Below are 12,462 nucleotides of genomic sequence, written 5' to 3'. Positions count from 1 at the left end.
TTCAAAATAATTGATCCCAAATCCAAATCGCTTCCGAAGAGATCTCAACAAGTTGCTCATTGGTTCCAGCAAAGAATAAAGATGTCATGGTTAAAGAATAAAAACTTCTGTCATAATGGTTAAGTGAAAATTTATTCGCTATAAAATAAAGCTACATTAATTTAAAACTTATCAATCAATCGATTTGAACGACAATTCTTCAACACGACAAAATACCAAAGAACAGAAGAAATAGATGACCGAAATGTCTTTTATAATTGTAAAAGCGCACAAAATTTTTTAACTTTAAATGTTGGCTGCATTTAATGAAACAACAAATAAACTTTAGTGCAGCTACAACATTAAAAACAGTGATTAACGTTGAGCTAACTTGGCCAATATCGTTACCACACCATCATTTTAGGCAAACCGGGTTTACGATAAAGAGGATGTTGTATGCTTGGTCCAAATCGTTTTTGCTATATTAGTGGTGAATATATATTTGAAATAAATAAAAAGCCTATACAGGACAAGCCAGGGGTACCCATATTAAATTTTTGAAATTCATGGTATCTACCATACTGAGACAACAATCAAGTGAAGAATAGTTTGGCGTTCATACTCCCTGACAAAATTTTGGTGTCTCTAGGATATAGAATAAGATCAAATTTATTTCTGATGTTCTCGCCAGGGTTCGAACCCAAACGTTCAGCATCATAGGCTGACAAACTAACCTCTGCGCTATGGCGGCCTTTTTTGCCAACATCAATTAAAATGAAAGTAAATTATGGTGGAAAGTGGAAAATAAGATCTTTAATAAAATCCTTGAGAAAAAATAGATTTACTTAAAGAAATATTTAATCTTTTTAGCTTTGTACAAAAGTGGCAATAAGTTTATGGAAAAGTTTCCTGAGGATATAGAAATCGCAGAGCGGCTAACACGTCAAAAGGTGTCATCCCTATATATAAACGATCGTCCAGACAGCATTGTCAAAGCAATTTTGGGACAACCTATAATTTTGTCAAGCGATGATGGCTGCGGTGGCACTTCAGAATATCGGGAAAAACGAAGAAGCTGTGTAAGTATATACTGTGCAATTCCCTCTAAAGCTAGATTATGGAAAATTTTTATTCTAAAATTCTTCCTATAATACGAATACGAATTGTTTCAATTGTTTTTGTTGGTTTTATTTTCTCTTAAGGAATCCATTACGAAAATCATCAATATCACACCAAATAAAACGCCACCAAAGCCAATAAGAATAGAGCAATCGGTTGCGATAGGAGCTGCATACGGCTCGACTTCAAATGCAGCAACGGCAAATCCCAAAAACATTAGCGGCTCGCCGAGGTTATCAATAAGCAGCGACTCCTCATCCAGTCGCACAAATGTCGGCAACAGTAACAACTATCGTTGCAATTTATGCGACTTCACCAGTGTCCGACAAAATGTCATGATATTACATAGGAAAATGCACAGCAATAGAAATGGAGCGGCAACTACAACAGTTGCATTGAATCAAAATGCCAATGCCCCAAAAAACAGAAACAACATTAACAATATCGAAAGCAATACCAAAGTAAATAAACCCATTTTAACAACAAGCACCTCCACCACACCCTCCAAATCACCTACCCCCTCGGTTGTATCAATTCCTGCAGGTAATAGATCTACAATATCGCTAAAAAGATCGAAAAGCCCACCATCAGTAACTAACGAAACAGTGGGGGTTGAGGACAAGACTACCTCTTCCTCCGCGGCAATCACTTTATCGGATTCGTCAGCTCCTTGTGCAGTGGAAACTACTTCTATTGTATCACAAGGAACCCTCTCAAGGCGATCTATGCGCCATACGAGATCGGCTGTGGTATCTTCCCCTACTTCGCCGAGTATCATAAATGGGTCTACCACTAGCGCCATAGATTTACCTGAAGTAAAACCTATCCAAAAAATACCCAAGAAGCGAGATTTTGCCAGTCTAACCATTGTAGTCAACCCCAATGTGGAAGAAGCACAACAAGTACAAAAATCCACGGTCACCGAAACATTAGCATCGACAGCATTGACACCGGTGGCCAAAGAAAATGTGGAAGAAATAAGAAATATGTTGATGGCCGATTGGAGCGATGAAGATGAAATGGCAGATCTAGACAATGATAAAAATAAGAATGAAATAAAAGCGATATCGGCTGATGCTGATAGCAGAAGCGGGGGCGAAATGAACGATATAACACCAATTATTTCTACACCCACAGGTACCTCAACTCCTTGCAGTACCACAACCAATAAGGGCCGTATTCGTAACATACCAAAGAAGGACCGCAGAGATGTCATATTGAATGACTTTAGTCCTGATGTATCAGTTATTGAACCTGCGCAAGACTCATCATCTCAAACTCTTGTAGTACATTTGGACACTTCGAACTCATCTGCAGTAGAGATAGTTGATGAACAACAACACACGCCTATTATAACCATACATGATGACGATGAAGATGATAGAACACATAAGACGCCTATAAGTAAAACAACCAAAAAGAGCGCTGACAATTTGTCTCCTTCATCCCGAAACAGCGATTTGGAAAATGTCGAACCAAATGATAAATCAACAGCAGCCTCAATTCTATCTTGCTTCGACTTCCAAGATGATGAGGATGGGGAAGAAATCGATACAACTACGGCAACGGCCTCCTCTATACCACATTTCAAAAAAAAATATTTGTCGAGTGAAAGAAGCCTTTTTCAAATATCCTGCGATGGAGCTGCTAAGGCAAAACATAATGAGGAAAGGGACAAAAAAGACCAGGAGCTTGAAGCTGAAATAGAGTCCTTATTGGAATCCACACATCCACCAGCTGCCGGCCTGACCATAACTCCCAGCAACAGTTTTGAAGAATGCATATCTGTCAAGGATTTGCCCATAAAAGAGCGGAGCAAGCGTATATTTAAGTCACGCAATAGATCTCGCATAGAGGGCAAATTAAGTACGGAATCATTAACAAATTCTGTATCCACTGATGAAAGCTTAACCAAAGACATATCGTCGTCAGAAGACATTAACAAAACAAAGCAAGTGCAGGAAAAAAGAGGCCCAAAAGAAAATCGTCGAAAATCAAAAGACACCAACGAAAGAGCTTCTTTGAAATCTTCAAAAGATTGGCCTGCCAAATGCCTGGCCGGGAGATTAGAAGACCAATCATTGTATGCAAAAGACGAGCAACATTTACCCAATGGAGAAAATTCCATTCCAGAAAATTTTGCCAATGTTAATAATAATGCTTCTTCAGAAAAAGTCTCTGAATCGATGGCCCTAAGGGCTACCATTGCCGACAAGGATCAAGTTGAAGCGGAAACAATTAAAGTACTGACAGAACTAGCAACGGTTGAAGAAGTTCCTCAAGACGAAGGAAATGAATTAGTTGTTGTCGATCAGCAGTTGGGCCGTACCCTTCAACCATCGACATTGGTAGAATCCGAAGAAAATAGATTAGAGGATAACGTCAAATTGCAAACGTTAGACGCAAATAACACATCGTCAAATTCGCTTGATATTGAAAATGATAAAAGTGTTCCTAAAGATAACCCCATGTCTATGGTCGAGGAAAGTAATGTCGAATCCAACAAATCAAAAGGTGATTCCGAAAATTGTTTGGAAATAAACCATGAAAAAAACGTTACAGCTAAACCATCCGAACATAACTCAAAATTTATTGCTGATACAATTTCTGAATTCGTAGAAAGAGATCAAGTTACTGAGGACATAATAGACGAAGATAACGCCAACGATCCTGTCAAGATTGTGTTGGCGTCTGAAATTGTCTTAAGTGATGAACTTGAAAATCTTCCTAGGCAAGACTCTCACGATGCAACTATAATCGAATTTAATGAAAATGAGAATCAAAATAAAGGCGATATTAATGGTGATCAAATGCAATCAACTGCTATCCAAGAAAATACACAAGAGGCATTGGTAGATGACTCATGTGCAAGTACCACATCACCTTCTGCTGAATTAAAATGTGAAAATTTGGCTCATGATAAGGAGGCCTCAATAGATGTAAATACTGGTACTTCAACTGGCCCAGAGGTATTTATTAGTCATCGCATTGTTACTACCTCACCCACGGATGAGAACAGTTCAATGGGTGCTTCTGACACAGGAGCTGAATTTGGATCACCAACTTCAATGTTGAGTGATGAGCGTCTACCGGCATTTCCCTTCAGCCGAAACGAGACTCCACACCAAGAAATAGAAGCGGATTCAATTGTGGAAACAATAAAAGGCCAATGTGAAAATTACTGTGCACCAGTTGAAGAAAATATGAAATATCTCAAAGGAAAATTGAAGGAAGAGGAGTTAAGTGCCATCGATACCACGATTATAATAGAAACGAATGATGAATGCATACCTGCCAACAAATTAGTTAAGGAAAAGGCCAATTTGATGAGAGTAACAGATGCGGAAGCAATATCGAATCATGAAACAACAGAAAGCGACTTTGCACCGACTTTGACTGACAAAGCACATAAAAAAAGAAGACGTCATGGGGGAAAAAGTTCCGGCCGAATGCTGCGGGATGCTTTAAAAAATTCGGTTTCGAAAAGCAGTGATATTGGAAATGATGGATGCCCACCTCCAGTATTACAGGATAAGATGTCTGGCGAAGCACTCAACCAAGAACAGGACAAGGCTGCGAAAGAATTAGCACCTGAAACCCCTAACTCTTCGATCGTGTTTGTAAATGCTAAAGATATTCAAACTTCGAATAGCGTTAATCTGATAGTTGAAGATTCATTTGATGCGAGCGTCAAGACAACTGAAAGCATTTGCAGTAATATCGAAGCAACCCTTCCAGAGGAACTGGCAAAAATAACCACTGGTTCTAAAGAAATTCCAAAGGAACTTCCTTATTCTGAAGAATTGACCGAAAATGTTGATACGTTTACAACATCCGCAATAGCGGAGGTTACTTTCACCCCAAAGCAAAATGCTGAACATACGGAGTGTGACAAAGATAGTAACATTTTTGAGCAGAAACCAACCAAAGAAGAGTTTGATAATTGTGAAATAAGTACTGAGACTGAAGGCAACACCGATACTCCAAATGGAAATTCTGATATGAAAGAACTTACTAAAATTCCTATAACTGAGGCAGATGCTCCACCTTTGGATGACACAGCTGAAAAAGAAAAAGCAAAAAATCATAACGAAATGAATAGAACAGGAGCGTCTTCTGAATACCAATCCGCGAAGATAGATAACGAAGACGAAGTTAAAGACAACAACGCAGACACAGAACCAGTCTCCTCGTATCCAAAGAAAAGATCGGCAGAAGAAGAAATTTCATTTAAAAAATCAAAACAACGCAAACAAGAAATTGAAGAAGGAGAAGGTGGAAACAAGCCGCTAATAAGTAATGTAACTAATGAAGAAAAGGAAACTTTGACTGGTAGTGAAAAGCTTAAAGATTTAATGTCTGAAAATTCAAAGCCTATTGATGAGGACAAACTGAAGTCTTCTGAATCCGTCGTTACTAATAAAGCATCGCCGGAAATAGAAATATCTAAAGAGGTGTCAATATGTCATGACAGTAATGACAGTATCAAAAATGAAATTCACAAAGAAACGGATCCCACGCCCTCACTGACGAATCAAAAAGATGATATTATTGAATGTGATCCTCAATTTTCCGCAATAAGTCATAGCAACCATATTGAACACAAAGATTCCCAGAGTAAAGGGCAAGTGCTAGACGATATAACGTCGATGACTTCAAATACGGATGCGCATGAAATAAAAGAAAAATCTGTACCTACTGCACAAACTAATTTAAAACTGAAAGAGTATGCTGACACTGATGTTTCTAAACAGGTTAACCTTCCAACTTCATTAGAGCCTGCCACAACGATAGAACTAAAGACATTATCGTCATCATCATATAAGACAAGTACATCAACCCATGAGGCTTCTTGCATTACAACAACACCTGCATCTGTTGAAATTACGAACAAATCGACCACTGAAGAAACCAGTACTGAGACGGGAAGCATAAAACCGAGACCATTTTACAGAAAAGCACCTATTACGCGCCGCCAAACCATATGCTTCGACATCTCCGATAATGCTCGAAATGACTTTTCCCGCAAACGGCAAGTTTATGATTTTGAAGATGACACAACCCTCGCAACGATAGCAACAACACCTAAAAGAACTGCTCAACGTAAAATGACCATGCCAGACATAGGAATGCCTTGTCGGGCGTTAAGAACAGCAAGTCCACTTGATTCAAAAAACTCCTTCAAATCAAGACGCAGCTCATCATACAATGAAAAAACCATAGATTCAGGTTTAGTGCAGCAACCATCAAACGATGACGGCGACGAGGAGTTATGTGATGAACTTTTGGCAGCAGACACGGTGAGTTTACCTATCATACAAGAGTTGATATCCTACCATATTATATACCAAACATCTAATCATGTTGCATCTATTTAAGCATTCCTCAAAATCCTTCACCGACGTGAATGTTAAAAGACTACTCGATAAAGATGACAGCCACAAAAATGCATCGAAAACAACTTCTAATGGTCGTAGTATTATGAAGCGTAGAGCCTCAAGCCGCCGTCAAAGTGTGACAACCGAAAGTCCCCCTCAGAGTAAAATACCTCGAGATGCTGCAGGTTTTGTCGCGATACAGCCAAAAATCGCAAAAACCGAGTTAATGGTCACAACTCTAGGCGATAATCAAATTTCTACAGCACAACAACAGCTATTACAGCTGCAACAGCAAAACCCTCCATCCCCATCATCATCGTCAATTATCCTCAATAAGAATTCAAATCGTGCACGAAAGCCACATAAAGCCACAGCCAACAATAATCAGCAACAATTAAATCCTTTGTTGGTTCAACAAATCCAAGTACAACAAACAAATGTTTGCAAACCCCAACCGCAACAAGTGGTCACACAATTGGCCAATACTCAGAACATATTACAGTTTGTAGCACCACCTGCAGTTGGGGGGCCACAGCAGCAGCAGCAAACAACGGAAGGCTTCTTAATATCGACGGCTGCCACTAGTGAAGAGGTATGTAAATAAGGAAAGAAAACAAAGTAGAACTGGGTTTTGTCTGTGTTACTACAGAATTTCTTTGCCCCTAATAAACCTAGGTAGCGTTGCTTTTGGCAGCAACATTTTTTAAACACTGGTTTTCTTTCAATAATTTTGAAAATGAGATTATTTTTAATTTAAAGACCTCTTTTTTGACCAAAAAAACAACTTGCCAGACTACATCCTTTTTGGATTTTCAACAGAATATTGTCCAGATTTAGTATATTAATTCTTAAAAAAAATGAATAGCACAGCAAAAATGTATGAAAATGTAAGGCGAACGTGTGTTGTGGGGCAATTAAAAGTATTTTGTACTGTTTGTAGGCAATTTAGGGACAAGAGTTTGGCCACTCTTTGAGTATGGCGAAACAGACTCATAATATATACATTTTTTTTTGGATTTTCCATTAATTGTCATTGGATATTTCAATTAAAACGACAAGACTGAAAAGATTTAGATGTATGTATTTGTTTGTTTTCACATACACCATGAATATGTGAGCTGGCAATGAAATATTGGGTTGCCCAAAAAGTAATTGCGTATTTTTCATATAGTCGGCGTTGACAAATTTTTTCACAGCTTGTGACTCTGTAATTGCATTCTTTCTTCTGTCAGTTATCAGCTGCTACTTTTAGCTTGCTTTAGAAAAAAAGTGTAATAAAAGTATATTTGATTAAAGTTCATTCTAAGTTTTATTAAAAATGCATTTACTTTCTTTTAAATAATCCGCAATTACTTTTTGGGCAACCCAATACTATGTTTCGCGTTGAGAAAGAATTTTCCTATATTTATACGAGGGTTGCCTTTTATATTTCGGGATTGTACAACCCTTCTGTTGCAATCTTCCAACTGACAGCTCTATCGTAAAGCTTGATATTTTTGAATTTAGACGTACTCAAAACCTTTTTGACATACGAGCACTTTTTGTGTTGTTTACAGTAACTTGGAGGCCACCGTAGCGCAGAGGTTAGCATGTCCGCCTATGACGCTGAACGCCTGGGTTCCAATCCTGGCATGACCATCAGAAAAAATTTTCAACTATGACAAGATTTTTAGCTTTGTTAACAAACTGGATATGCTGTTCATCAATTGATATGCATTCATCAGTGACAATATTCTGGTTGCGATTTGCAATTAAGAGACAGTTCGATTTGTGTGGGTTATTATGCAGATAATTGTCATGAACCCACCTAGAAACAATATCCAAATCTTCATTTATTTTGAGGAATCCTTGAGGTATGTCAGATTTAGGAAAGCTCAGATAGAGCTGGACATCATCGGCATATATGTGTATAGCCGGGCTCGAAGGTCATTTATGTACATCGAGAAAAGCAGCGATGGGTCCCAGAATCGAACCCTGGGGTACACCTTTATTCAGTTGCAGGGTTTTGGACATTAGGTCTTTAATTACAACATATTGAAATCTTAGACAGAGGTCCAACCTGTTTTGTGGATAACAGGCGGTAATCATTAAAGTATGTACTTATTTGCTTATGGGTTATTTTCTCAAAAGCCTTTGATAAGAACGGCAGAATGGATATTAGGCGATAGTCATTTCCATGCTTTGATTTTGAAACTGGTATCACTTTTGAATGTTTCCATGCGAAGGGATATATGCTTGTGGTCAATATAGTTTTGAACAAGTAAAAAGGCGTTAAGTTCGGCCGGCCGAACTTTGGATACCCACCACCTCCGTTATATATGTAAACCACCTTTCATGACAATTCGGTGAAAATTGCATACCTTATGTCCCATATCGAAATATGTTCCGATTTGGACCAAATTCTAATAAGTGCATTTCTTTGTTCAATTGTATATAACAAAATATTGGTTTTTTTAGTAGCTATATTTAAAAATAAACCGATCTGAACCATATACGACACGGACGCCGAAAAGCATAAGTCACTGTGTCAAATTTCAGTGAAATCGGATTATAAATGCGCCTTTTATGGGGCCAAAACATTAAATCGAGAGATGGGTCTATATGGCAGCTATATTCAAATCTGGACCGATCTGTGCCATATTGCAGAATTATGTCAAGGGGCTTAACTTAATTCACTGTCCTAAATTTTGGCGACATCGGACAATAAATGCGCCTTTTATAGGCCCAAAACCTTAAATTAGCGGATCGGTATATATGGCAGCTATATCCAAATCTGGACCGTTCTGTGCCATATTACAGAAGTATGTCAAGTGGCTTAACTTAATTCACTGTCCTAAATTTTGGCGACATCGGACAATAAATGCGCCTTTTATAGGCCCAAAACCTTAAATTAGCGGATCGGTCTATATAGCAGCTATATCCAAATCTAAACCGATCAGCTCAAAATTGAAGAAAGATGTCGATGGGCCTAAGACAACTAGCTGTCCCAAATTTCGACAAAATCGGATAATAAATGTGGATTTTATGGGCCTAAGACCCTAAATCGGAGGATAGGTCTATATGGCACCTATATTCAAATCTGGACCGATCTGTGGCATATTGCAGAAGTATGTTAAGGGGCTTAACTTAACTAACAAGGGGCTTAACTTAACCTAAGACCCTAAATAGGAGGATTGGCTTATATGGCAGCTATATCCAAATCTGGACCAATCTGAGCCAAATTAGCGAAGGATATCGAAGGGCCTAACACAACTCACTGTCCCAAATTTCAGCAAAGTCGGATAATAAATGTGGCTTTTATGGGCCTAGGACACTAAATCGACCGATCGGTCTATATGGGGGCTATATCAAGATATAGTCCAATATAGCCCATCTTTGAACTTAACCTGCTTATAGACAAAAAAAGAATCTGTGCAAAGTTTCAGCTCAATATCTCTATTTTTAAAGGCTGTAGCGTGATTTCAACAGACAGGCGGACGGACATGTCTAGATCGTCTTAGATTCTTACGCTGATCAAGAATATATATACTTTATAGGGTCGGAAATAGATATTTCGATGTGTTGCAAACGGAATGACAAAATGAATATACCCCCATCCTTCGGTGGTGGTTATAAAAAGTGGGTAATATAAGGCAGTATGTACGATAAAATGCATTTTATGAATTTTGGATGCAAGTCATCCAATTTGATTTTATCGCCATACAGCCCTCATATACATCAAGCGGCTGAACACATACAAATTCAAAAATTCAGTTGCAATTTATTTCTACAAACTACAAATAAGTTACAGAATGCCGCGAAATGTGAAATTCGCCTTCAACTACGAATGCTGTCGATTTTTAACTTCGACAACCGAAATAAGGTTGATTATTTCTAAAAAAAAAGGCCGGCACACAAGGAGAACGGGCAGCTCGATAGTAGTGATAATGGTACTAACAAACCCAGAAACTTGCTTTATAAAAATATGGAAAAATAAGTATTATACTTGAGAAAGAAGGACCCTACGGTGCTCTTAAGTAATAAAATCGGGAAATCTGAGTATAACCTGCCTATGGATAAAAGTGATTGCTAATGCTAACAGTCAATCGGACATGGCAAATTCTCTTAGAATACTACAAGGATCAAAAATAAATATCGTTTCAATGATTGGATTGAATAAAGCTTATCTTATAAAAATCAATTTGTGTTTGTGTGTAGATTTGTTTGTGTGTTCCTTATAGACTCAGAAAGGTCTGACCCGATTTTCTTGAAATTTTTCATAATGATCCCGTGGTGAAAATAGGGGACGGACCCTCCCCCGAAATTTTGTGTGCTCTCTTATAGTAACCTACAAACAAAAATTTGGTATTCAAATTTCCGATAGGGTACCCACGGGGGGTGCCCCACCCCAAAACCTACCAAATATATATATACACTAATCACGACAATATGGGACTCAAATGAAAGGTGTTTAAGATAAGAAAACGTGTCTGATATCCAAATGTCGGACCCCCATAACACCACCCAAGTAGGAAGTATTTGCTGATATTGCAATATGAGGCTCAATTAAGAGGTATTTTAGAGTATTACACGAATCTGATATATATTTTTACTGAGTGGCCGCCCCATCCCCCAAACTCAAATGGAGCTCAAATGAAGGGTACCAAATGGACCAAATGTCTAGGGGACCCAGTACCATAACAACCCCCCAATAGGACGTATTTGCTCACCAAGACGATTTGGGTCTTCAAGACAGTGGAGCTCGATATTCATAATTTTTAGGGCCCATACCCCAAACCGAACATATTTGCTGGCTTTTTCAATAAGGGGTTTAAGTGAATGGTATTTGAGATTAGAAAACGAGTTTGATATCCAATTTTGAGGCCAATGGCAATATGGGGTTCAAATATAGGAGAATAGAGCACGTTGCTGATATATTTTCAGGGCTTAGTGTTTGGGGGACCACCCCACTCATCAAAACACCCCCTAAATCGGGCATATTTACCGACCATGTCAATGTGGGGCTTAAATGAAAGGAATTGCGGGGGTAGAGCAAAAATTGATACCCACTTTCGGGACCAATTTTCTGGGGGTCTACCCCTTTCCCAAAATACCCCACAAACAGCAATTTTTTTACTGACCATCGCAATATGGGGCTCAAATAAAGGTATTTGGGAGTAGAATACGAATTTGATATCCAAATGTAGCACCATGTATTTAAGGCATCACGACTTCCCCAGAAAAAAATTTTCGACCATGCTAGTATGTGGCCCAAATGAAAGGTATTTGAGATTAGAAAACAAATTTGATAACCAATCTTGGGACCATGTTTTTGGGGGACGCCTTATCCTGTAAACTCCCCTCAAAACCAATTGCAATATGGGGTTTAAAAAATATGGTATTTGAGAGAAGAGCACGATGCTGATATTTTTTCAGGGCCAAGTGTCTGGGGGACCACCTCACCCCCGAAAATACCCTTAAATCAGGCATCATGAGAAAATCGGGCTGAAATAAAGTATTCTAAGAATGGAGTACACCTTACATCCAAACTTAAATTCGTAGACCAATAAAGATGGGATTCAGATAAAGGCACTTATATTGTTAAACTGTTAGTCAAGCGATATACTATGGTATTTCACTAAAAGCTCTTTAATTGTCGAAAATAAATATTCCAAGGAAAATTTTGTTCCATATAAAGTAAAAGAAGTCGCAGCGGAACGGGCCCGGTCCAGCTAGTTAGTATATATGTATATAGAGTACAGTTTGTCATGTGAGAAAGCAAAAAACTTCTCTGTAAACCAATGTACTTTCAGGTGCAATTTTTAAAAGTATTTCGCCTTGTTAGAGCGATATGCTAAGCGAACTTTAATTTTAAATTTAAACTTTTCATAAACCTTAAATTTTATGTTGCTGACTATTTTTACATTCTATAGCTAATTTTTCATTTAAATTGTTTCTTTCAGTTTTAAAGACTGTGCGTAAATTTGAATTGCTTTAAATGTGATTT

At 38.2% G+C, this 12,462-nt stretch overlaps 1 protein-coding gene across 3 annotated transcripts in view; it reads left to right on the top strand.

The window, feature by feature from the left end:
* LOC106085530 (uncharacterized) overlaps nucleotides 1-12,462 on the top strand; it is a 90,200-nt gene that overhangs the window by 73,470 nt on the left and 4,268 nt on the right. For all 3 annotated transcript variants that reach the window (XM_059367718.1, XM_059367719.1, XM_013249824.2), the window contains 3 exons: nucleotides 850-1,058; nucleotides 1,182-6,398; nucleotides 6,478-7,068. In XM_059367718.1, the coding sequence (XP_059223701.1) occupies nucleotides 850-1,058; nucleotides 1,182-6,398; nucleotides 6,478-7,068 (6,017 nt within the window). The remainder of the gene's footprint in view (nucleotides 1-849; nucleotides 1,059-1,181; nucleotides 6,399-6,477; nucleotides 7,069-12,462) is intronic.

This window comes from Stomoxys calcitrans, chromosome 4 (genome assembly GCF_963082655.1).
Source record: "Stomoxys calcitrans chromosome 4, idStoCalc2.1, whole genome shotgun sequence".
NCBI lineage: Eukaryota > Metazoa > Arthropoda > Insecta > Diptera > Muscidae > Stomoxys > Stomoxys calcitrans.
Note: the sequence above shows the minus strand (reverse complement) of the source record. Positions and strands in the feature narration are given on the sequence as shown.